This window comes from Corvus moneduloides, chromosome 6, assembly GCF_009650955.1.
Source record: "Corvus moneduloides isolate bCorMon1 chromosome 6, bCorMon1.pri, whole genome shotgun sequence".
NCBI lineage: Eukaryota > Metazoa > Chordata > Aves > Passeriformes > Corvidae > Corvus > Corvus moneduloides.
This window is the reverse complement of record NC_045481.1, coordinates 60,982,982-61,009,456: the sequence shown is the minus strand read 5'-3', so window position 1 is coordinate 61,009,456 and position 26,475 is coordinate 60,982,982. Positions and strand designations below refer to the sequence as shown.

At 39.6% G+C, this 26,475-nt stretch overlaps 1 protein-coding gene across 2 annotated transcripts; it reads right to left on the bottom strand.

Annotated features, from left to right (window-relative positions):
- Positions 1-826: 826 nt before the first annotated feature.
- TPCN2 (two pore segment channel 2) lies at positions 827-26,475 on the bottom strand. Of its 2 annotated transcripts, XM_032112536.1 has the most exons (25): positions 26,331-26,475; positions 24,285-24,349; positions 23,000-23,076; positions 22,203-22,380; positions 21,458-21,574; positions 19,925-20,031; positions 19,394-19,466; positions 16,988-17,087; positions 16,615-16,680; positions 16,175-16,239; positions 14,917-15,014; positions 14,548-14,629; positions 13,395-13,481; positions 12,460-12,579; positions 12,087-12,146; positions 11,871-11,999; positions 11,169-11,221; positions 9,251-9,350; positions 8,879-8,950; positions 6,880-6,953; positions 6,419-6,509; positions 6,214-6,296; positions 5,651-5,732; positions 4,128-4,213; positions 827-3,413 (listed from the first exon to the last, which is right to left on the bottom strand). In XM_032112536.1, exons 1-25 carry the CDS (start codon positions 26,434-26,436, stop codon positions 3,335-3,337), a joined length of 2,250 nt encoding a protein of 749 aa, XP_031968427.1. In that variant the 5' UTR covers positions 26,437-26,475; the 3' UTR covers positions 827-3,334. The 2 variants fall into 2 exon arrangements, with proteins under 2 accessions (XP_031968427.1, XP_031968428.1); XM_032112537.1 differs by lacking the exon at positions 26,331-26,475 and having other exon boundaries at positions 23,000-23,098; positions 24,285-24,323.

The window sequence follows — 26,475 nt, the reverse complement described above, 5'->3', positions numbered from 1 at the left end:
AGTGTGCCTGTGAGGTTCACCACTGTATTTCTGTATTTTTACTAAAAGAATTGAGAAGGCTTCAGTTGAATCCTTCCTCTCCTTCCACTCCTAAATATTTAAGCAATAAAAATTCATAGCAAATCAGGAAGGGGGAAAAAAAAAAATTACATGAGGAATCTCAAATTAGCCTTAATTAGGTGATTAAGGTCTTCCTTCAGAAGCTAGAAAAATCTGATCCTTGCTTTAATAACACAAGATGATCTTCTCTTTGCTTTGGCTTTCACATGCTCCACCTAAGCATCTGCAACAACCATTGTCAGAGACATCAGCTTGTTCCAGAACTGATTTTGTTCTGTCCTTTATAAAACCCCTTCTAAATCAGAACATGCTACCAAAGAATACCACAGACTCTGCTGAATTATGTGCGAAATCTGCCCCAGCTGAAATGCTGTGAGAATGCTTTTGCACTGATCTCTTGGGGAAAAGAGAGATGAAGGAATACCTGTTTTGCAGAGACTGGAAATGCAAATTAAAATCAACCTGCTCAAAACCACCAGCGCTCAGTTCCAACGAGATTTCACCTTAAAAACCTGAGTGTATCAAGTACCCACAGAGGATGCTATGTGCCTCTAGAATTGAGAAGTAACAGAGCAGCACCCTTTAGGTCTGCATATTGAAACCAAGCACTTGTATCCCACTTGCCTGTAACCTCCTCCAGGGGCCCAGCCTTTAACTGGCAAAAACAATGGGAACAGAGATGTCGAGAGCTGCAGGAATCAGTAGCAAGGTGTAGCAAGTAGAAAGGCAAAAACAAACCACAAGAATCACTTCAACACCCCAATTATTTTCAAGTTTAAGAAGAAAAAACTTTTTTAATAATGCAAACCTCAAATTTTACCTAATGATGTACATTCATTTTCATGATTTATACAATTATTGCATAAGATCTGTGGTCATTTACATCTTCCAGTTCAAGTGACATTAGGTAGCACAATTTTATATTAAATTCTAGTTACACTTCCAGTCAATTACACAAGTGTGAAACAAGAACAAGACAAGAACAAGTCCCTTCAGAATGCCTTCTCCACATTTCACCAGATTCAAAGATGGCATAATGGAGAAAGTTGTGATGTTTATGGTAATCCCACACCAATTTGTGTTGCTTAGGTAGATTGTAGTGTAATGTAATGGCAAAAAAAAAGCCAAAAAACAAACCAAAAAAACCCACAAAAAACAAACAACAAAAAAATCAACCACAAAATCCCAAACAACCTTAAGAGGCCATAAAAAATAGTGAAACTTGCAGGCTGATAAGAACAGGACACTTCCTTTTTGGCAAGGCAAAGCTACTTCAAGTATTCAGAAAAGTGGAAAACAAAAAAGATTTTTTTTTTCCGATGAAAAGGTAAAATAAGACTGTTCAACCACTGCTTAATAAGTCCCAATACACTGGTGGGAGTGATTATAAATCATGCTAGAAGGAACCGAAACCATCCTGACATAAAGCCATACTGAACAAAACAAGCTCAAAACTAGAAAAACCGTGTGCTGATGCCTTTACCCGCTTGCTGTGATGAGTGTTTTAAGTGCATGACTGAAAACAAGCATGATGACGCCACTGAATCCAGGAACAGAGACAAGAGACTGCACACAGACAAGGGCATGTCTTAAGAGGCAGGACTGCAGAAGTAAAGATTGCAGGAGTAGCTCAGAACTCAGCTCACATTTGTTCTACACATACGAAAGCGACAACACGTTTTGCTCCACAGCACAAAGAAAATACAAGCAAAAGATAAAGAAACAGACAAGAATCATTAAGTAATTTCTGAACAGTGAGACCTCAAACACATCATCATCCTGGATATTTTCCTCTCCTTCATCCAGGACAGAGAGAAAAGGCAAACAATGAAAAAAGAAGAAGAAAGGTACACAGGATGACTGCTTGGCACTCTTGAAAAATGTTTTTTAACTAAAAAAAAAATCAAGGGACTTAAGAATAGTAGCCAATTACCTCCCCCAAGCCTTTGTCAATACAGAGATGACCACAATAATGTGTATTTTGGTGACAAGTGTCTCAATGAGAAGGCAGTGCCCCAAAGGGCAGTTTCATTTTTACACATAAAAACAGTAGTCGTGGTAGATTCTATTCTTCATAGCAGTTTACTAGTTGTGACAGAGATTCAAGCAAAAACACCTTTTTAGAGGAACACTATGGGATAATGAAAAGCATGTGGACACAGCTTACCGTGAATCCTCCACTTTGGATTTGTTGAGAAGCTGATTTACCCAAAAAGTTTTACCCAGCTGAAAGTTAGTGGTCCACAGCACGTGGTCCTTAAGCCATAAAATAATGTGATCCTGCAATACTGGTTGAGCACCTTCAACTCCCACAGGCTCAAATTAAAATTTCAACTGTTAAGCACTTCGATTATCCCATTCAACCTTTTTTTCCTCCCCTTCCCCCTTTAAGTGGTCGACTCCAGTGACCATGGTACAACATTCCAGCCAAAGTTCATTCCCCTTAGCTTTTTCATGGAATACGACACAGTGTAGAACAGGACTTGGAAAAAAGTAAAAGGAAGAGGTTCAGTAAAGAGCAACATGAGAACATTGACTCTAAAAGAGAGCTCAGTTTTACCACATTGAAAACCACGAGTGCAATTGCTCCAGCCCAGGTTCTGGCTGCTCTCAGTGACCAGAGTGGCACAGCCAGCATGAACCCTCATGGAAAACAAAGAAAAACAGGGGACGTGCAAAGCAGGCAGCCCCTGTTGCTAAGCTGGAATCGATTGTGCTCCGACGTGATTAACTCCTGAAAATTTGGTAAGATATGCTGGTGTCACATTACAATAAAAACAGTGTTTCAACTCTCACTACAGGAAGATTAAGGATTTTGTTCTGGTCCTGCCTAATCCATTCATGAATTGCAGGGCACAGCCCTTGCCACACTTGCCTGCCAGAAAAGGCAGCTCCATTTTCTTGTGCTGAAAAAAGTAGCAGGCTTAGTGGTTATAAAGTTCGTGTCTTAAAGTGCACTGTCATTTTAAACAGACTTCCCCTATTAAAAAAAAGAAAATAAAACCTTCTGATATCAACACTCTATAAAAATAACAGCTGCAATACTGCTTCTAAAATTGCAACTTAAAATCAAGTTAGCCAGATCCAAATCTTTTCCAAAAAAAGATATGAACCCAAAATAAAAAATCTTTCTGCAGAGAATTGCGAAGCAAAACCTCACATACTGTCCTACAAGCCCCTCTCCTAACAGCATCTCACAGAAAATCCATTCAGTTTCTTCCAGCTGACAACCTCAAGAAAACTGAGGTCTAAATAAATCAGTCCTTCCCACCAGTCACCTACATAACTGCAGGTGTGGGTGCTGGTGCAGTTTTTCCATCAACTCCTCCTCTGTAGGTTCTTCCAAAACATCTCTACAAAGAAAAAGCATGAGTTGTTAGGGGCAGCAAAGGGATCTTCCCAGTATTTGTTTCTGCAATGCACATACTGAGATGTAACGTGTGCTTGTTTCAAGAATGAAACGAGGAATTAAAATTACAATAAGCTGATGCTCCCTAAAGATGCATCTACTTGCAAGTGATCCATCCTCTACAGATGTGTCATGGAAACCAGCAGCTGTTTTCCCACAAGAAGCAGGGAAGCAATTTCCTGCACACAGTACAATACAACTGGAGGTCAGTGGATTTGTTTTCCTGAAAAAACTCCCAAATGAGAACATGCTCCCAGTGCTACTATTGAGTATCCAACATGCACCAGAAGTTCCACTAATGCACAATCATCGAGTATCAACTCACCACCCACAATTTCATAATAAGCCAAGAACATGCATCACTTTCCTCATCATCCCTTTTCTTCTTTCCCTTGTTTTTTCCTCCCTCAGCAGTTGTTCCCCTCAGCCCCAGCACCTCTTTTCCCATCCTGCTATAAGCACAAAATATATGAAGGTTAGGCTACCAAATCAGCTTAAAGCAGGCCTAACTAAAGCCCTTGCTGAATTTCTCCAAACTAACAGATGAAACAGTTTGCTTCAGAGGGAGGAAACAGAAGACCTCTTGCAGCCAGCACACTTTTTTTAAAGCAGACAAACATAAAAAACTACAGTGATTATCAAGTCCAGCCCAACTCACCTGAACATGAGTTCAACTGTCCTCTGGTATTCAATATCTGAAAGAGACTCTCGCTGGCAGCGACGGTCCCACTTGTGAATAAAGTTCTGAAATGTAAAAGGAACAGCAAAAAACATAAATGCTTCTTCTGATGGCACCAGAAAAGAGGTTATATCTGGTCACTATGTTTGCAGATAAGGTTTGGGAGGGGGGTGAGATTTGTTTTTACACAGTATCAGAACACTGATTTATTCAGGCATCCCCTTATTTACTTGCTGCAGGTCACTACTTTACTCAAGACCTTTGTTCAGCAATGAAGTAACTTTCTCATCACAAACTGAAAGAACAGCAGAGCAGAAGACAGCCCTGCTGCCTTCAGCTCCTAGCAAGGACTGCCTCCCCAAGACAGCCGTGTGAACTACCCACGAGACTTCACCTGCTTTGCATTTCTTCCTCTTTAAAAACCCGACAATATATAAACATACTGCCAGTCCAGGCATCACAACTTAAACTCAGCTACTGGTTTTGTCATGTTCCCTCACCCATTTTGAATAACTCTGACAAATGAATACCTAGGGAGTAGACATGCAGCTCAGGCAAAAAGAAAAAAAAAAAAGGGAGAAAAACAGTGATTTCCTGCTCTCCTGCTATGGTTGGCTCTGCAACCAACCTTTGGCCATAGCCCTGCAGAAGCAAGCAGGTAGAAGATGTCCTAGACTGAAAGTTTGCCACTCTTCCTACTGCAATAAATTTTAATTCTCAGTAGAGTCAGCAATGCCAAGAACAGCTCCAAAAGAAACTTTCATAGGGTTTGAGACGGGGTGAAGTGCCCTCTACAGGTTCTCAGTTCCCTCCACTACCTACAAGAGAAGCCCACAATGATGAATCCAGAGGAGATGGTTATGATTAGCATTCCCTTCACCATTGGAAATTTGTATTTGCAGGGAAGTATGCAATGAGTAACCAGCAGAACCACATGTTCTTCATGGCATTGTTTAGGCAACTGCACTCCCACAACTTCTCTGAAAAACTCTAGAATATGATCTCTTGAAAATAAGTAATCAGTTCCACTCCTCTAGTGCGGAACCGAACAATGGTGGCGATTCAAACAGGGGTGGGAAGAAACACAGGAGAACCACATAAAATAGAAATTTTAAATTTAAATGGCTCCCTTCATTTGCTGGCAAATTAAAATGCAAAAAGCCTGCAGCTTGAATAACTAATGCTGAATTTAAATGTTAAGGTACAAGAGAAGCAATTTTACAACACTTTAAATACTTCTCACCTTTATAATAAAGAGTGATACAATGAAATTGTACACAGCCAATGAGACACAACCAGTTTTGTGACAAAATTGCAAATAAAACATACAATTCTCTAGGAAAAAGAAAATATTTCCTCAGCTCCTTGGGCATAGGGCAGCAAGGAGAAAGGTAAAGTAAGCACACACAAACCCAGCATAAAGTTTTCTGGGTTATTCTCACTTCCTGCACAAATTAGAACCCATTTTCAGGATCTCACACCAAATAAACACACTTCCTTACCTCCAGAAGTAAAGCTACAAAGAGATTAACCCAGATGACAGAGGAGATCAACCACCAGGCTACAAAATAGATCTTTGCCCACCTGCAGATCAGATGAACAGACAATATATAAAAGAGGTCGTAAATAACCTCAGCCTGAAAGTCAGCAGAGCACCATGAAATCACATTTTTTTCCTTGAAATATAATGTTACTACTTTCTTAATGGAAAAGGGGGTATGGATCAAAAAATTAAAAATAAAAAATGTTTGCTTTTCATTAAGTTAGCCAAACAGACTCACTCTCCTGGGTTAACCAGCTAAGGATCACTGGAACAGCTCAACCCAGGCACCATCCAGTTCATTCAAGCATTCCCATGAAGTCAGTAAATACAAATGAAAGATATGTCCAAGGTTTTACATCTACAAGAAATTGTTCACCCACAGAGAAAACACAGAAGCATTAGGTTTATTTCCTATATACCTGAATTGATCCAAAAGAAAGGAAAGCAGGGTATACTTCTTGTTCAGGTACCTTACAACCTGGATTTATACAGGACTTCTTCAGTATGATTACTGCTACTTACGGACTTGAATATCTTGAAAATGCATCCAGAAAGACTTGCCAGTTGTTCACCACCATCACATCCCACAGGGTTACCACTGCAGCCTAAATAACGTGAGTAGAACAGAGCTTAAGCGGCTGTACCACAGATTTAAGCCCCAGAAAATGAGGAGGAAAGACAAGCAGAGAGGGGAAGAAGGAGGGATTTCATCCATGATCAGACTCACAGCAAAGTCATCGAAGTTGTTGGGCCAATATTCCAGCTGTTCGTAGGTCCCACACTGCAGAGTGCCATTGTCATTTGTTGTGTTGGCAGCACTGCAAGAGAATTACAGGCTGATGTGAACACAGCTCCCTGTGAGCTCTGCTTTAGAATTCTTCTTGGAGAAAGTTAAGAGTATCTCATACGGGCAGAAAACAAGGGAAACAGTTCAAAAAAGTATTTCAGATTAAGCGGGGTAAAATTCCAAGCTACAGATAAGCATTCCTGCAACTTCAATGCAGCAAGAAGAAACAGAAGGAGCAACAGAAAATGAAGTCTTGTGATTTAACATGAAAAGTAGGGTGGCTCCAAGAATGAGAGAAAAGAAGAACCCAACAAAACCAACCACAAACAGATCAGAGGTAAAAAGCTGCAGATGCTTTTGAAAAAAAGATCCTTTCTGAGCAGTGATGTTTAGAATGTTACCTGGTATTTCCAAGGGGAACAACAGCACCTTGAAATAGCATTATGCCAGTTATAGCAAATGCATAGAAAACCACCTGGAAGGAACACAACCAACCATTAGCTTTGAATATTTCTGTCACTAAATAAGAAAGCAAAATGCAATTAATACGGAATTTACATTAGTACCACAGTTAAGGTAATTGCATCAAGAAAAGCCTGAAGCTTTTAAAGTGAATGTACTTCTCAACTGCTCACTCTTTTTAATATTCTACTTAGCTTTAAGTTGTTAAAATGCATTAAATCATTTTATTTCATCATCTGTTTTACTTCTCTGTGTCTCAGAATGCTGATATTTAACTATAAACGTTGCAGAACAGCGACTTAAAACCAAAACTCAGTACCAGTATTTACTAAGAACAATATAAATATCTGAGTTTTCTGCTAGATTCAATAAAAGTAGGCTTTCACTAAGTTTAACTGAAAGACAAAACTAAGTCAGTATTTTATATTCCATCAGCAACTTCCTTTAAAAATTCTAAAAATAAAGTTTTCTATAACACAAAGGATTTGGGAACTTCTGTCTTTTAACTGTTAGAAATGCAAACTTCTTTTTAAAGAGACACCTTTCAGTCTTTAGCAGTTGCCTAAGCGATTTTTGCAATTTTTATCCTAAAAAGATTGTTCTAGAAATAACCTACAGCTTTGCTCCTCTGAGAAGGAGCCATTTGTCCCAGGAAACCTTGAAGCAAGCTGAGTCTTCACACAAAAAGGAAATTTTTTTTTTTTATTTTGCTACAAAACAAACCCAAGAATGGGAGGTCTGGAAGGAATAGAAGAGAACTGTCCTGGCGTATGAACCCTGAAAACCACTGGAGTAAGCTGAAGCTGACATTTCACAGCCTGCCAGAAGATGGGGTATCTGGCCTGGCAATAAAATTAATTTTATTCTTTGAAAAAAGATATATTTAAAACACTCACTGCCTGGGAAATTAGCTAATCAGTTACATTATTTTATCAGCATGTGTGTCCCAGGCTAACTTTAGGAAAGATATTTTGCATCAGCTGGCAATGGAGTTGGATTTCACTACAGCAGAAGCTCAGTGAGAGTTTCCACGTAGCCCAAATTAAAAGCAAATTAAATCAATGGAAGTGGCAAACACTGTGGCAGACTTGTCTCATAAGTGTGACTTGAACAGCACAACAAAGTTTTTACCACCTTAGTTTTGCCCCAGTCAAGATCTTTATTTCAAAGTGCAACATAAGCCAGTTTAAGGCCTATCCTCTACAGATAAAAGCACAGATTATTAATGACAAAAATAGGTATTCTGGTTAAATTGCATGCTAGGTATATAGACTAGAACAACAAATCATTGGTCTTCAACCACTCCAATTAAGGGACCCTACAAAAACCCATGAACAATAGCAAAACCAAACCCACCCAGGCACTTCTTTACCCTACCAGGAAGACGTGGCTGCAAAGCCAGCTCGAGAGTTGGGAGAATTTATGTAATGGACATCACACATTGTGATCCACCCTTTAATCACATGTTTGCTGAGTCTATGTTCCTACACAGACACACCTAAAACAGGATAGCAGAGGCTCTTAAAAAATCCTGCCCAAACATGCCATCTCAAGACCTTCTCAACCAAAAACAAGTATATAGTTGTTTTGCTATTTAATTTAACATAAGCAAATCAGGGTAAGGAAACCTGGTCTACTTTTAGCATGGATGAAATTGTATTTGAACCCACACTACCCAAGCTAAGGCAAACACTCAAAGGAAGCTTTAATCAATCTTTTAAAGATACTCCTGCTAAATGAGGCACTGCCACTGTGTGCTTGCCACCACAAAACAGCAGTTTATTGTGGCTTTCCAAGACATGCCCTGGGGAAGAACTAGCTGGTTAAGGTGAAATGTTACTGCTCATGGTGATTGTACAAGAACCTAGTTAACTTTGTTGGTGACATACCCTTATTATACCATAACAAAGGAAATTACAGTCTTGCATCATGACTTACCACAAGGATTCCTGCAAAGGCTCTTAAGTTTTTCACCAGATCCAGCAATGTAGTAACAACCAAAGCCATGAACTGAAACAGAGCAGAATCCTGTACATATGACATCCACCACACTTCCAACCCATATCAAATTTTTACTAAAAGGACAAAGAATCACATCCAGAGAACTTGCCTGCCCCCTCCTCACCAGAGAAAACCAGCTCAAGAGACAGTGATTTTGTGAGGGGCTGTGCGAAAGTCAGGACAGTTAGAGCGGAGCCATCCCACTCATGTGCAAGAGAAGTGCAACCTACACGTTATTCTGAAAGGCTCTAACAAAATTTATAGCTTGACCAACAAAGAAATCCGTGTTGTGGAGGGAAAAGCAATCACCTTCATGTTGGGGATAATCCGCAGGAACCTGAACACAATCAACATGTTCACCAGTCGCACCATATCCCACAGGGACAACAAGCCCATGAACTCAGGTCTCCTAGACAAGGGAAGAAAGTAACAAATCAGAGAAACAGCCCAGGACAGAAAGACACAGTTCAATCTCTGGGTTAGAGGAAATGTAAGTGCATTGATTTACTTAGCAGGAATCTCAGCTACAGTAAACTAATAACTGATGAAGGAAGGACCCCTTTAGCCTGGCCTCTTAAGTGTGCCTAGAGAGCTCTTTGAAGTGCACGTTTGTGCCTTCTGCTGGGGAGGAGGCACCAAAGAGGGTCCTTTCAGAAAACAAAGTGAATCAAAAGGACTGCTAGAGGGAGATACTTCAGGAACTCATGCAAAGATGGGCATTAATCCTTCGGGGTATGCCTGCCTGAAGAAGGGCTTTGAAAACAGCATGAAGTTAAAAAGACTGTCTTGTCAACCTTCTTCCTATATGGGTATATCATGGGAAATGGGCATACACTTCAAAACTCAGCCTGAATTTTAGCTTTTACATGAGCATGCTGAATGGTTCTTGGCTGGAAAGGAGGGCAGGTGGTGGGGGACTAAAGCAGCTAATGACAAAGGACCTTGGTAACAGGGATGCTAAATCATGATTTGTACCTCCAATATATTCATCTCTAATAACGAAACAAATTATTTAAGATAACCCTGCATAGAAGGTATATTCTAGATAACAGCAACATCACTGTCCTGCCCTGAAGGTGGTGATTGCTTGATCTGTGGGTGTAATACCACACATCAGGACCCAGAGTGACTCATCTGGGTTGTAATCTGTTTGCAGTGACTGACACAAAGACCTAACAAGAATTACTGGTGCTCCAAGATGATAGAGCAAACAATTGCCTACATTTAAGAATCAAAGGACAAAATCAAACCCAAACATAATGATAACATCAATAATTAACGTCACTAGTCTGTAGCAATTACTCTTCTGGCAACCATCATGGCTGGGTGATAGGAATACAAGTAGTATTCAAACAGAAACTCTTCTAAAACCGTAAGATCTGACTTGTCTAACCCTCTTCAGAGATTCTAGTGTAAATTAAGATAACTTCTTGATGGCAACATAACAAATATCCTGAAAAATCATGGACTGCCAGCGTCTTAAGCATGAGCTTGTAGCAAAGACACAAAGTAACAGAATGTGTCATGAATCAACCCATGAAGATTCAGGAAATCTTCCAGAATTCCTTTGCTTTCCTCTTTCTGTGGAGGCAGTTTCAAATTTTAAGATGAAGTAATGATTTTTATGTTTTTTACAACAAAAAAGAAATCAGGATAGTTATCCAAAAAGCTGTTTGAAACATAAGAAAATCAAAAGTACAACTGCTTGCTATTCTAATATAGACAAATAGTGTAAGGTCCCATGGGAATTTTCTTACTACATTTTGCATCATGAAAGAAAACCTCAGCCTTCAATCTACATACAGGGTTAGAGGTTTCATCAGCTGTTTGGGAGTTCATATAATTGGATTTATGGACAATCTGATACTGAAACATATTAGGTTATAGATGGTTGTGTATGCGGTATCAAAATTCCACTCCTGCACCCCTGGTAAGCACAGATCTGCCAAGATATTATTTTAGATGAGACTACAATTAAAACAATGCACCTTCTCAGAAGAGCTATACAGAACTCTAAAATACTATGGAAGAAAAAAAAATTCTTTCACTTATCCATATTGCATGCCTCTAGGGACTACAAGGGTGAGAAATTCTATCAATTTGGTAAATTAAAGACTGGGCTGACAGTCACAGCATGATGACATGTGTGAGTTATGACAGTGTGTGTGTATTTCCTGACCCACCCCCAGCCACTGAGCAAAGTGCAGCAGGTCACAGAGGTACGCACCAGCCAGGGTAGAGGAAATTCCATACACAGCAAAAGTTGCAAATCTCCAGTACCTTTAGTCAGGAAAGAAAAATGAAAAAAAAATGTCAAAACTTTACTTTGTAATTCTGAGTTCCCGAAATTATGTAAGCCTCTCAACAGGAAACATTTTCAAGAGCTTTAAGCCACTAATTTGACTCACTTTAAAGCTCTGAATTGTCGTATTTGCCTAGTTATCCCCCAAATCAACCAAATGTACACAGAGCATCCAATAGTGACACAAAAAAGGATACACAGTGAATACCATTAACCATGAATTTGACCTCATCTGCCACAGGGGCGTCAGGTTTTGACCAAATAATTATTATAATAGCCTGATAATTTTTTTTTAATTTAAAGAGAAAAGTGGTTTTAAACCATGAAACAGAATGCCTCATGCAATTATTCCAAGAGCTGAATTTTTCCAAATGAAACTTAAAAGGCTTCTTATCAGGAAAAGCACCTTTTCCATGGATTTAAATAAACCTATCTTCAGAACACAGACCCTAAGAGAACCATGCACTATCACATAAACTTTCAAGCCACATAAACCCACAGCACTGGCTCGTGTTGATCAGCTCAGCAGATCAGTGTTGAAAAAAAAAGCAATCCCACCAGCTCTTGTAGTTCCCTAACCTCCCTAGCCAACAAATCCAAGAATATGTAAGCTAACAAAACACTTACCAGCAAAATTACAGTCAGAAGTCCATCAAATCTATTGCTTGGGTAAGACAAGTATCTTTTCAAGCCCATTGCTAAGATTTTCAGCAACATTTCCAGCAGATAGTATAGGATGAAGAAGCAGTTGATAGCCTTCACCCCCCAAAATAAAAACAACCATTAGAATTACTGACATCTCAGGGAACAGCAATAACTGCATGGAATACTGTTGTATCTTACCCCCAGGAAGAAGTCATCTCTTTCAGATGGCTGCTTATCTGCATCCATCACCAAGACCACCTTAAACAAAAAATATTTTATTAGTTTACTGCTTTACTGCTACATAAAATACATTTTTAAGCACAAGAACAGTTTTTCTTGCTTTGAACAGACCTTTTCAAGCAGTTCAAAACACATTTTTAACTGCAGGTATTTCCTCTTAAGACTTTGCATGTCTAAAGCATGCCAAAACCCAACTGCTAGAAAAAGTAGTTATTTAAAGAGAAATTAAAGAACAAAAGCAGAAATTAAATTTGTAGCAGAGAAAAACCAGAAAAACAATCACAAAAAGAAAAAAAAACCACTGCCCCACAACAAAAAAACCTTTACTTACACAAATAGAAATAATGTTTGCAAGGGCTACCACATTCCCCAAGTAGCCAAAGTAGGGATGGCCAAAGGCAAACTGCATTTTCTGCATAAAATGGGATTGGTACTCTGGACTGGGAGGGTGCTGAAAAGAACACAAAGGATTTGCTGAGTCATAAAGCATAAGCATTTTAATAATAATAAAATAATTTAAAAAACATTCCCCATCTCAGATTTAAAAAACCCCAAACATTTTCAAAGCAAAACTTCAGGGCCACAGGCTAATTTTGACACTGCATCTGGAAAATGTTTTCCAGCTGTGGCTATTAGCAGCAAGAGACCATTCCTGACAATGGCACAACACAAGGTAATGGCAGAGGAGGGAGATAACTCAACCTCCCTCCAATGCCCCAAGCAGATAAATTAACATGAAGCTATTAATGGTATACATCCCGTCCTCATTTCCCAACATTTAATTTCGAAGTCTTAATTACATGCAAACATAGAAAAGAACATTTCCTAGCCCTCAAATAGTTTAGTGTTTTGTTTTTCCTTTCTCTCTCTCTCTCTCTCTCCAAGAGAAAGAAAAAACTGCTTTCTGCCCATCTTGACCTGAACACCGAGAGAGAATCCACATTTTGCTCTTCCTTCAGGGACTGGAGAAAAAAGACTGAGCTATTTTGCCTGACCAACTCAGCATTAAAAATGATGAAAGAATAAGCAAAGATGCATTTTATACATTTTACACCACCTGGTAATCCGACACTAGTGCTGTAAAAGCCCCCAGAGCAATTTTGTTTGTGGCTATAAAAGCAGCTCAGAAATCAATGCCATGTGATCACACCTTGTGTTCACGTGTGTGCAAAGTTTGTTCATACACTTTACACAGAGTACTCTCACTTATTATTGCACAAGACCAGGCAACTTCTGATGCTTTATAAATGATGGTCACATACATACTTGCTTAATGGCATCTTTGTCTAGCTCTTCAAAGAGCTTCTGGAACTGGGCAGCTGACAGTTGGTCACAGGAGCGCATTTTGAGCGACTGCACATGAAAGAGAAACATTCAGCTTAACATCTGCAATAGGTACATCTGCAAAGTTTGCTAAAACTCCTCAGACTACATTGGAAATCTAGGAATAAAGATGTAATTCAAGCTGTTAGAGTAAGGTTCAGTATTGCTCTGCTTTAACACAACGCTGCCACATGACTGGAGGACGTGTCTGGCTGTTGGAGTGAAAGCTCCTCTGGACTCAGCCCAAGGGAAGCCAAAGCACAGGTGTTGAATTAAAACCTCATGGACAAGCTGAGATACATGAAGACACACCAAAGTGAAACAGAAATACAGATTTTTTAACTTTTAGTGGAAATACATGCTAAGTACCTTAAACATTAAAAAGCTGTAGCAGAGACCTTAAATACAGTTCTTACTGCAGCAGTGTTACCTTTTCACAGAATTCTTTACTTTAGACAAAATATAGATAGAATTATACTGTTCACATTTTTTAGATAGTGTTCACATAAACAGTAAGAGCTGATAGAAACTGTATAAGCAAATCTGTGTAATACCTATGTAACACTTGTGTATGACTTACGACTGTTGGAATTAGACCAGGATGGGTTTAAGAAAAGGAAAACTAGAAATCGTGTGTTAATCTTACTGGTCAATTAACAAATAGAATCCACACTTCTGTGAGAAAAAATATAAAGTGTATAGAGTATATGGAGCATATAGAGCATATAGAAGAAGCTGGTTTTGCCTGCTGTTGCTGCTGCTGCTTGCCTTTATCATGTAACCCCCTTCAAACTCCTGCCTTCAAGAAAGCTGTGAGACCACAAAATAAAGAACTTATCAGAACAGCAGCCTCCTCTGCTCTTTTACCCTGGTCCAAGAAGGAAGGGTACCCCGTCAAAAGCTCAACATTTGCCCTTTTCTATTTTCCCTCTCTGGGATCACATATTCTTTTGGCAAACTTAAATCTTCAGTCCCATGTAGTAATGCCACTATTCTGTTATGATCCAAGGAATGCTGCAACAGAGGGCAGATCTCTGGATTTGCTAGTCAGGATTGATAGTCACCAACGTAAAGGCTAAGAAAATCCAGTTCTTACTCTCACGATGGCTTGCTTGCAGCGAGAATCCATCTCAGCTTTCTGAAGCACCTGTAATAAGGCCCCAACGCTGACACAGGACCTATTTAAAAGAAAACAGAATGGCAAAATGAGCAGTTCCAAATGCATTTCTGCCCTTTTCTTCTTTTGAAAAGCGGATAAAATTACAAGTAGGAAAAAAAGGAAACAGACTCCATAAGAGTCCCAAACAGTGAACACCCAGTTAAAGAAAAAATAAAATAAATGAGATGAGCAACAAAGTGCCACTTTCAAGAATGGATCCTAAGTAAATATATTAAAACAAGATGGCCAAAAAATCTACTCTTTTTTTTTGTTAGATAATCTACTGTTTCAAGACTCTTCACTTACTGTTGTGCACTAGCAGGAGTCTCTTTCAGGGAAGACAGCACCTCAAACGCAGCTCGGATTCCCAGCCGCCTCCTGAAGAGGGAGGACTGAACTGATTTCTGAGCAGTAAAAACACCACAGAGGAAACAATTTACTCACACTTCAGGCACTACTGTGTCCTATGGCCAGATAATATACTGATCCTTGGGCACACATCCCAGATTTGTGATTAGAGATCAGAACAGGAGACTGCCCTAGGCCTCACTCCCTCCAAGAACTCCGTGTACAAGGAGGAAGGAAGCAAGTTAGCAAACAAGTCCCTGGAATTCAAGTAAACATCCAGGTTATGGTTTATTTTCAATTATGGAGTGCATAGGCATATGCCTGTTCCAGAGACACTGGCAACAGCAAAGCTCAAGCATTTACAGAAATTCACACTACTGTGCAGGGAGGAGATTAGAGAGCTTGTCCAGCTCCAGTTTCTTGCCTAAAAGCACAAATCCAGAGCCACGGTTTTTCATGCTTTTTTTTTATTACAGTAATCACTTTCAAACTCAGTTACTTTATCAGCAGTCAGATTATGCCATGCTGTCATGTGACAAAGCAGAAAATTGAGAAAGAAGGGATGAAACAGAGGACAAGGAAAGGATTACCAAAAATCCTCTCTGCACCTATTCTGTTACAACACCCCTCTGTTCACAAGAGGGTGGGGGCCATTCCTTCTGTGTAATATTGCCTTGGGCTCATTATCCAACAAACTTCACCTTCTCTCTCAAACTCTACTGCAGAGGCTACTGGGCCAGTCTGGGTAAGGCCTTGAGTAACCTGGTGCAGTGAGAGGTGTCCCTGCCCATGGCAGGGGGGTTGGGACTGAACGATCTTTAAGGTCCCTTCCAACTCCTTAATATTCTATGATCTGCAACAACAGCTATTTAAGCAGCACAGCAGATTTCCTTCTTTCCTTCCCAGAGGACTAAAGTTTAAGTTACTCTTGTCCTTGTTCAGTCATACAACAGTTTCTTTTTTTTTTTTCCCCTCTGTAATAGTCAAAACTGCAGATCCACAGCATACATGGAAGCATGCAAGCAGGTCATTTTGTCACGGAAGGGGATCAAGCTGTAACAGCACATAAAGGGAAAAGTACCTGCATCAAAGAACATTTAGTACCTTAAAACTGTATCTGCAATCAGAATGGGAGGGCTGTTTTAATAAACAGATGAAAATACTTCAAAGGTTCAAGGTTACAGCAGAACACAGAAATCAGGAATGCTTTACTCACCAGAAGGTACCCTCGAAATTGGTTGTATATTATTGCTGTAAGCAAATTCATCAAAAACAAGTTGCCTATTGGAGAAAAAGAGGCAGTAAAATTTACTGAAAAATATCTGTTTATCTGTGGAAAGAAGTTTCAATGTATGCAGTAAACCAGATAGAAAACTTAAAAAGGGTTGGTTTTCTCATGTTTGATTTCCAAAATGTTTTTAATGTTTGAATACACTGTAATGCATCCATTCCCCTGTGCCATGTTACTAAAAATCTCCAAACCATAAGTCCCTTCCATGAAAATGATCTTAGAGACACTACACAATCATTGGAAGAAACACAAAAACAGAGAAATTCATGATTAAACTTTCCTAGAAAAATAAAACACTGTAGCTGGTATGCACAAGTGTCAAAGTTGAAATGCATTAACTTTGCTGAAGACAAGAGGTAACTTACCTAATACAGTGAAGAGGATGAAGAAGATTGAATATGCTCGATTCTTAGAATATGCAGGTATCATCACTGTATCAAATTTAACAAAAATAGGAAATAATACTTTAATGCTTGAGATGCACAGTGGAAACATCAATGAACTTTTGGCAATTGGTAAAATCTCTCATACAGCTGGATTTTAGAGTGGCATATATAATTACACCACAGAAAGGCAAGAATCAAGTCACTAAAGGCATGAAAAACCTTTACACAACCTTCCTCTGGCTGTACTAAGAACTACCAGCTGAAAGAATGGTTACAGTAGGCTGAACAGAGTGATCTTACTCTGTTGTTCTTCAAAAGGAGAGGCAAGAGTTATTTCAGAAAGACTGCTCACCATCAGGATTATTTGCAGTAGTCAGCAAGACCAGCAGTGACGTCAGGGATTCCGGCAAATTCCGGAAATACACCACCCATTCTTTATCCTGCTGGTTATCCTAGGCAAAAAGATTGTCATTGTTAAGAGAAATACCAAGTAATCACTGTCTTACCAAGGAAGAGGGAAAAAAATTAAAATTTTTTTTAAAAAATTAACATCAGTCAACAATCAATTTCTTACACACATAATCAAATCTACCCCGTGGAAAAAGCAAAAGCCAAACATAAAAATTAAGAGAATGTGTATGAATACAGAGCAATTCCATCACTTATTAATAGCAATTTAAAAAACACAAGGAAGAACAGGAAGCTCCACATGGAAGTTGTGCCTAGTTAGTACGTCAGACCCAGGAAGAACAATCACATCATAAACTCACAGCACAGGACTCTGAAGTAAGCCTGAATTGATAGAAAAAGCATCACCTCTTAGTCTGCAAGAGATACTGATACACTGCAGATAAAAGGACTCCCTGAATATGATTCAAAAAAAATAAACAGAAAAAACAAAGAAACAAACCAGCTTCCTCACTAATGAAGAGGGGCCTCAATAACCACAAAATATCCTGCCTATAAACTCCTCTCAAACACCTGCAGCTCTACCACCATACTCAGAGTGTCTCTCACTACCCCTTTGACTTCCAAATAGAAAACTTAACATCCTCTGAACTAGTTTTTTGTTACTAAAGTTACAGAAGTTACCACCACTACTCAAAACAGGAGTTTTCCCTTCCTCCTGCTATCCCCTGAGATCTGTAACTAACTGTAACTAGCTGTAACTAACATTTATGCACAGCACAGGAATTGCTGGGCAGGTAGGAAACAGGCAACTGTTCTGTTTTGAAAAGAATGAAGATTTAAAATGCTGTGTTTAGTATCAATGAAAACATCACATAAAGCTTCAACATCTTGGGGAAAGGAAATTAGGAAAAAAAGATCAGTGCCACAGCACCCAAAAATATATTTGCAATTACTTTGGCAACTAAGGTCATCAAAATTATTTTGTGGCTCAGTGGAAACATCAAATGATCTGCAAAAGGCTCAGATAGTGTCAGAACCTTCATCAAAAACACACTGGGAGGCTGATCTTGGATCCTCCACAAATGTTTTTTTTTTCCTGAGGTCAAGAAGAGACGGGTAAAAAAGATGCAGAGTGCAAACAAAAGAAACATGAGTCAGGCAGCACAGGACAAGCAGCTTTTGAATCTGCTGCAATGACTGGAATATGTAACCCTAGAGGACATACACAAGACAAAGCAAAAATGCAGAGTCATGAATTTCATTAATAAACCTACTTTTAGAACTTGCCTGCGGTATTTTGCCGTGTTAGACAAAATTAATTTGTATGAATGTCAGAGCAGCACACTGAAATAGGAAAGTCCACTCTCTAATTTGTTATTTTTTACCTCAATGTACACAAAAGTGACTGGTTTAGGTATACAAGTTATACATCTGCTGGGGAAGCTCATAAATGAAATTAGATGTGACAAATAGAGATAATACAAAGGAAGGCAACTAAACAAAGTGGGAAAACAGAGCTCTGCTTCTAATTCCAGAGATTCTGTAACATGGGAATTCAGGGAATTTGCTGATCATAAGGAAGACTAGAAGAAGGCCCAAGTGCAAATTACAGTGGAAATGAAGGTGCAAAACTGAGATTAAGGACAGGACCAAAATTACTGGGAGAAATATGCAAGAAATTTTTGTGTTCACAGTAATATATTTATGGAAGGCCTTAAAAAGTAAGAACAAAAAAATACCCCAAATAATCTGAGTGTGATAAATTAAGATACAGGAAGTTTAGAAGAGAAGGAACATACCAAGATTACTGGAACACAAAAATTATTTTAAGCACAAAATTTCAAATTTGCTTTTTAAAAGCAGGAAGAGAAAAACGAGAGGAAAACCCAAAGAGATCTGAAACCAAAACTAATACAGGCAAAAACCTACCAGGGCATGGCCAGGGATACCAGTATTGAAAGGTGAGAAAGCACAGAAGAAACTAAAGTTAGCAAAAAGCTAGATAGGGAAGAGGAAAAAAAAAAAAAGAGTGATAATATAAATGAAAAAGTGACGAGAGCTTTGGAGACAAAACAGCACAGAGGGTTTCAACAAAAGCAGAGAAAGTAACTCAAAGGATCAAATCAGGTAAATGCATAAGGAAGTCCCCAGCATGCATGAATACTGTGCACATGTTAGAACTCTCCAAATGGACTTCAAACTCAACTCAGCAAGTCTGACAAGGTATCACGACCTTTTCAGGGGAAATGAGTTTCACTAGTTTGACTATAAAACTAGGCAAGAGGCAGCTGTGCAAGTACAGATAAAAGGCACCCAGATCTACCAAAGCAGCAATAGAATTGATTACCTTTGTTCGAGCAAAGAGCAGCATGGCAAACATGGTAAAGAGAGACAAATGAACAGCCAGCAGTAGAACAACACTGTTGGAGAGAAAATATATCACAGGTTAATAGTAACTTAATCTTATTCTTAATATCCTCTGCTAAAAATGCAAAATGATGCCAGATGAAGAGAACCAGGGGTATTTTTAAGAAGTTATATGGAGATAACAGGAGGAGATGTGAGTTTCGATTCAAAATAAAAATAACACTTGTGTGCCTCAGTTCTTCCCTTACAGAGGGCTTACAAGAGCAGACTTAAAACCTCCCACTCGACTAGGACTAAAAAACCTATGTCACATACACAGTCATGTCACAGTCTAGAGATCCTTTACAGACAAAAGGGAATCAGAAAGTTACCACAGCCTCCACCCACTGTGACCTGATCTCACTGATCTCTTAGGTACCCCATCCAGAAGGAAGCTGCTCAGATGCCCCACACCAGAAGACAGACAATAACCTGCTTGCTGTGACAGGATGTTTCCTGTGCCATTACCCACCTCGCCATTTCAGGCAATGTGCTGTTAATACTTTTTAACGTTTTCTTCATCATAGAAGAATTCTGGAGAAGAAAGAAGGGGCGAAGGATTCTTCTTATTCTCACACTCTGCAAAAACCAACGGATCAGACACTGAGCTCCCACAAGACTGGCAGCACAAACACTTTTAATGCAAGTTTGTCAAAAAGCACTGACACACATTGACAAAGTCAACAGTGTAATAGGAAAAGAAGTGAGCTCTGCTCTTCTGAGCTCACAAAACACCAAAAGCGATTTCACACCTCATTAAAATGATGAGAGATTGCTTTAAAAACACACATTGGCATTTCAATAGTCTCATCAGGCCACTAATTAGAAACAATCTAAGTTTATTGCTCACTAGACATAACAATCTGGCAAGAGATGCTATTTTTGTATTTTCTGCCAAGGTCCATCTCAAGAAAGGGATTAACAGAGAGCTACTCTCCATTAAAGCAAATAACACATTCTAAAAATAAGTGCTTGACTTCAATTTTCAGGCTGTTTGTTTTATAACCAAAGGGCCTGCTTATTATTTAGCAATTTCTGTCTCTGACAAGACCCCAACTGTAATTGCTTCTTTTCCCCACAACACTATAGCAAATAATCTGATTCTTGCAGTCAAGACATTTGCAAGCCTTCAAGTTATTCCTGTTACTTATATGCTACTTCAAGTGTTTCAGCATCCTGCATTTCAGGATTAGTCTTCTGTGGGCTACACTTAGCAGCAAAGAAACATAAAAATCCCTTTCTTTATTGCTATTGTCTTGTTCATCCATCCCAGCAGTTCAGCTGCTCCTTCTGCCACCGCTTTGTGTGGGAGGCTCCTGTTCAAACTACCTGTCCACTACCACACCTCAAGATTTTACAACGTTTTAAGATCATCTCTTTCTCATTCACTTCCCAGCATTTTTACCACATTAATATTTTCTTAACAAGGTTGCAAGTGCACAACAACTAATTTAATGTAAATCTATGGCAAACAAAACCAACTAGGAGAGTGCATTATCACATCAAGGAGGGCATGTCTAAAACCATTTCACCTGATGTGCCTCTCAGGACACAACTGTTTTGAACACAGCACAGCTTCATGTTAGAAAGCAGCTGTTAAACTACATAATTAACTTTTTCTTATACAGCACTACAGAGGCTCTGCCATTCAGTCAAGTTAAGAATATAACTCTCCAACTGCACACCAAAATTGGTGCCAGGCAATGAGTTTTCCCTGCCCTCTTTGACTGCTGAGACTAAAGCAATGAGTGTTATTTAATTTTACCAACACAAAATTTACATTAAGAATCAAGCAGAATTCTTTGCTAAGCTACATTACATCAAACTTTTTCTGTGTTTCAGTGCATTATCCAGCTATCAAAGACCAAAGTGAACCATCTCACCCTCCTCTTTTAATTCTCCAATACACCACATACACCCTGCTGACTCTCCCTTTGCAGGTTCTTCTCCTCTGCCACTCTCCACAATTAAGCTGCTGATTATTTCTGCAGAAAGCAGTTCTTACCTCTTTGCAGAAAAAACTCAGTGACACAATCCAATCAGTAAGGGAAACAATTAATGTCAGTATATAAGCCATTAGCCATTTATTTTTCCAAAATTCTTTCCATCCAATTAAGTAACTCTGGACAAGGAAAAAAAAAGAACAACCATAATTTACTTTAATAATAAAATCAAATCCCCTAATAAGTCAGCACCACTTGTTTTTCCCAAGTATTTGTAATTTTACATCACTGCTCTTAGAAAGCTCTCCAAAATCCAAACAAAAATACATTATTGAGAGATTTTTTTTCTACAAAAAACTAAATAAAGGTCAGTAAAAGTGAGAGGTGCACATAGGCCACGAGAGAGAAATCCTTTGAACGCAAGAAAAATCACCACTTAATAAACGTAAAAAGGGATTTTCCAGAAATAAGTATCCCAAGAAAGGTCAGTTTCTGACTACTTTTATTTTGTATAAATGAACTGACATATATTTATTATATACCCCAATTTTATAGCCTAATACAAGCAGCTAAGCCAAAATAATTGCACTCTTAGCAAAATTTATTTCACCTATTCCAGACAATTAGGAAAATTACATTAAAAAAAGGGAATAAATGCCTTAATTTAATACATATACACTTGCTAATTTCTCCTGAAATGAGGCTCTAATAAAGCAAGGCAATTTCATCCTGCAAACACAAGATTTGAAAAACAATTCTACCACACACCTACTGTTTCATTCAATACCAGATGAAGGAGATGCTCACCTTCACAGATACATCAACCACGAACACAAGGAAGCAGAGCAGCTCAATGCTCTCCGTGAGGCCACAGGGAGGATTCCAGGCGGGAAGGCGGTACCGGACATCCGACGTGACGGTGAGCGAGGAAGGTTCTTCAATGAAAGCCAAAGCCAAGATTACAGTAATGGTTAAGCTCAAAATCCTGTTTGAAGAGAGATGAAATTAAAAATAAAACCAACAACACCATAAAAAAAAAAAAAAAAAAAAAAAAAGAAAGCAAAACAAACCCCAAAACCAGCCACAAAATGAGTCAAAAGAATAACAAAATACTTCCAGTAAAGCAGTTTTTTCTGAAGTAAATCAAGCTTTATGATACCATACTTCACTCAAATGGGTTAGACCATACGGCAGCACTTGCCTAGCACGTTGTTGCCTGCATTGGTGATGTAACTGCTGACCACCAAATAACCTGAGGTGGCATCCTTTTGAAACTTACAGCAGCAGTCTTGCTGTTAGCCAACATGTTTAGAAATAGACACTTTGAAGACTCTAAATGCACAGTGCTGTAAATCATGCTAATTAGTCCCCTCATGCAACAGCCCTGTGGCTGTTCCAAAGAGCCATCTACCTCATCACACTTCGACAGAACTTGCTGCTTTCCACTTCTATCATGTTCACATGTGGTCAATCCCCTTGCTTCCCACAGTAAGTTCTTATGAAGATAAAAGCACAATTATCAAATAAGCAAGAAAGATGAAGAGTAATTTTTTAAAAGGACTAACTCCTAAACAAAAAAGCAAAGAGAATAACCAAGTTCTTACCACTGGCAAGTCCTGGAATAGTACCATCGATAAAGCCACAGGGATTTGGAGTCCACACGGTGATTTATAGATCGATACTGAAGGCAGGAAGCAAAAAGGCTAATTTAAACATTACGTTCAGTCTGTCTCAAAGACAAAGATCAAGTTACCAAAGCAAAGCAAATCAGTGCATGTTATTAAAGTATCAGGTCACCCATGACCACAGAGCTACTCTACATGTGTGAAAAGGGAAAGGTTTTAAAGAAATTCTCCTATCTAAGGACCACACAGCTGCTCAGATAATTAAACTGTGTGGCAGTCATCTGAAGCAAGCTCTGTCATCATTTCAAATGACAGCATTTGTAATGTTTCAGAGACTATTCTATGTACTCGCCAAAATGGTCCACCCACTTAATTCCCCTCTCCAACATTCATTCCGCTCACGGATCTCATTTTGTCTTTCTCTTCCAACAAGCCATAAGATGCAAACAAATTAATTCTCAATAGAAGAGACCTCAACCTATGTCTTTGACTAAAACATGCTTTAAGATCAGGAAGTGTGATTCCTCAGGAATCCACAAAATCTGCTCCATCCCCCCTCTGCAACAGCTGCTGGGCTGCTCGTACTCTGCCACCACTGAGACGTACCTGCTTCCACACCTTAAATACATCTGACTCCCAGAAATCTCCCAACCAAAAGCCATCTAGAGGCAGCAAGAGAGCTCAAGAACCGCCCTTCAGCATTCCCACTGCCTGCATCTACCAGCTGGGAGATAACAGGATCTAGGAATCTGCAGTAACAGCCAGTAAAGGAGAGACAAAGAGGGCATCAAGACTTCCAAAGGCACCAAGTTCAGCTGAAGGGTTCCACCTTCACACTTGAAGCCAGCCTTAAACTCTTGAGCTTTTACCATTTCTTAAGATGTGCAAGTAGTCAGACTGAGAGGCAAATTACAGGGTTTGCTCAAATAGTTTCTCTTAGCAGTAGGTTAGTCACTGTCAAAACACTCACACTCAAACCAACCCAAACAAATAAACAAAAAACTACCATGAAATTCACTCCACAAACCAGCATCTCTTCTGAACCCTTAAAGAGATTACTTCATTGTGGGGAAAAATATATTTCTCCTAGGCAGAAGTTCACTGAGACTTGCATACCACAGGAATTTGAAATCCTGATTTTGCTTTGTGAATCAAGATGATGGTTTACAAAGGTTGCCTGAACACAGAAAAACTTAAAAACTGGCAGTGTGTGACAAACATCCAGCATGGGAAGCATAACAGCTAAGAAAAAATTAATACTTACTTGTATTGCATCTTCAATAAATACTATGGCTTGATTTATATAAAGGTCATTATCAGCTCCAGCACCTATGAAGTTAAAAAGAAGTAAGAATCACTTGCTGTATTTTGGACAAATAAACTTTGGATAAAACAGCTTATCAGTTAACAGAAGGTGCACAATCACGGTTCTCATGACAAAGGGCACTGTACACACACAAAGAAAGAGAGTTCCTGCCACATTTGCTCTGTTAGCAGCACTGTGCATTACGTTAAATAAGTAATAATAATACCAAACACATCATGCATCTTTCTGTGTTTTGTTAAAAGGTTCTCTTTTAGGTTTAAGTAGCCAGACTACACTGGTAGTTAAGTAACACAAAACTACACAGAGACAAGTCCTAACAGGCAAAATAATGGAATTTAAATTATTCTGTGAAAGATTGTACAGTCAAGTGAAGCCAGAAAAATCAGGCACTACTATTATAGCAATTTTTATTTTTGTTTAATAAAGATACTGTGGTTTAAAGTGATCTTGTTCCTCCAAAACCAACAGGAATCTCCAGTCATATGAGAACTAAATTAAGTGCTTTTTTAATTTGTTCTGACAGTTACTATTACCATAGCAAACAGATCAGAGCTCAAGACACAGCAAGGGATGAAAACACAGATTGAAATAAAATACCACTAAATTAGTTACTATGACACTTTTCAAAACCCAGTATTAAGAAGTCTACGTGAAGATAGACACATGAAAAATAAAGGGCAGCCACTTGCATTTACTTGAAGACAGACCTTTCAGGAACTAACCTGGCAATTAAGCCAAAAAGAGAAACATAGGCAGTTAAGGTCAAAACAAGGAAGAAAAAAAAAGAGATTCAAAAAGAGATAAAAAAACTGAGGGGGACCCAAGATATGAAAAATATATGCTACTGTAACCTTCCCACAGAGGGGAAGAGTCCCAAAGAGCACTTCATACCATCTCCACCGAGGAGACAGCAATCACAACCCAGGATACAACAGGAAAGGGTCCATCCCAGCAGTAGCACAGTGCTCTCCTCCAGACACCAAGCAATGCCAGCAACACCACTGATCAGAGTCACAGACAATTTTATGTTCCACATGATTCAGTAGCATCAATTTCCTACAAAGACTGCAAACAGTTTTTAAATGTCGCCCTTTATCTGAGCATCAGCAACAACAGCTTTGTACTGATCCTGATATGAACCATGGTGCAAGAAAGACCTGAGCATAAACAGGAGACAAGCCAGGCAGTAAAGACATTATTTTTTTCATGACATCTCACACTAGTGAGAATAAAAATAAAAGTTGCTTATAGGAAACTATTAGTTTAAAGGACTGCAAGGACAGCAAAAAGCTTTAGGTACTTGAAGCACACACCAAGCCACTGGTGTTGATGCCAAGGATTTTGGAAGGGCAGAATCTAAGCGACTGCTCAGAGTATAAAAATAAAACAGGGAAATTAGCCAAAAATGTTTACTTTAGCAATTTCTCCATGCATTCTACCACGGATATCCAATTTATTCTGCAAATCTTAGTCACAGCAAGTGACACTTAGTCACAAGTGATGATTAAAGCACTGCTTGGTTTGGGCACACAGGATCCACCCGAGACCCCGCTGCACTTCTGGCACTGCACAAAAGAGCAACAAAAAGCGAAGGTTCTCTTAGGTGATGCGATACCCTGAAAAGAGACAACCTGAGGTCTCCAAAGGATTCCATCCTGGGGGAATTGAGATGTCAGACCTACGACAGTCACCGGGTTTGAGAAAAACTTGTCAGCACTTTAGAGAAAAACCCTAAAATTACATAAGGAACTAAGGACGCCTGGGGCTGCAGCAGCAGCGCAAGGCTCGCACCTGAGCCCAGCGATAGCGGCTCCCTCAGAGCCGTCCCCGCCAGAGCTGCCGAGAGCAGCCCGGGCAGGGCAGCCGAGCCCCGAGAGCAGCCCGGGGGGCTTCCTGCCCCTCCCGCTCCTCCCGCTCCCGGGAGCGCCCCAGCTCTGCGGGGAAGGCGAGAGCTCCGCCCGCTCCAGCGCCCCGCGCACTCACCGTCCTCGGCGGCCGAGCGGGCACCGCCGCGCTCCCGCCACAGCCCCCGGCCCGCCCGCCAGCGCCGCGGCGGCAGCAGCGGCTCCGCCTCAGCACCGGCCTCCATCGGCACCACCGACCGCGCTCCCGCCGCGCCGCCGCCGGG

What these genes read in the sequence shown, in the direction of transcription:
- TPCN2 (XM_032112536.1), bottom strand. Translation starts at nt 26,436, where the DNA reads ATGGAGGCCGGTGCTGAGGCGGAGCCGCTGCTGCCGCCGCGGCGCTGG. An exon ending in CAAACATTATTTCTATTTGT is followed by an intron (nt 12,147 to 12,459) that starts GTAAGTAAAGGT and finishes TTTTTGTTTAAG; the next exon opens with GTGGTCTTGGTGATGGATGC. An exon ending in TTGTAGCTTTACTTCTGGAG is followed by an intron (nt 4,214 to 5,650) that starts GTAAGGAAGTGT and finishes TTTACATTTCAG; the next exon opens with AACTTTATTCACAAGTGGGA.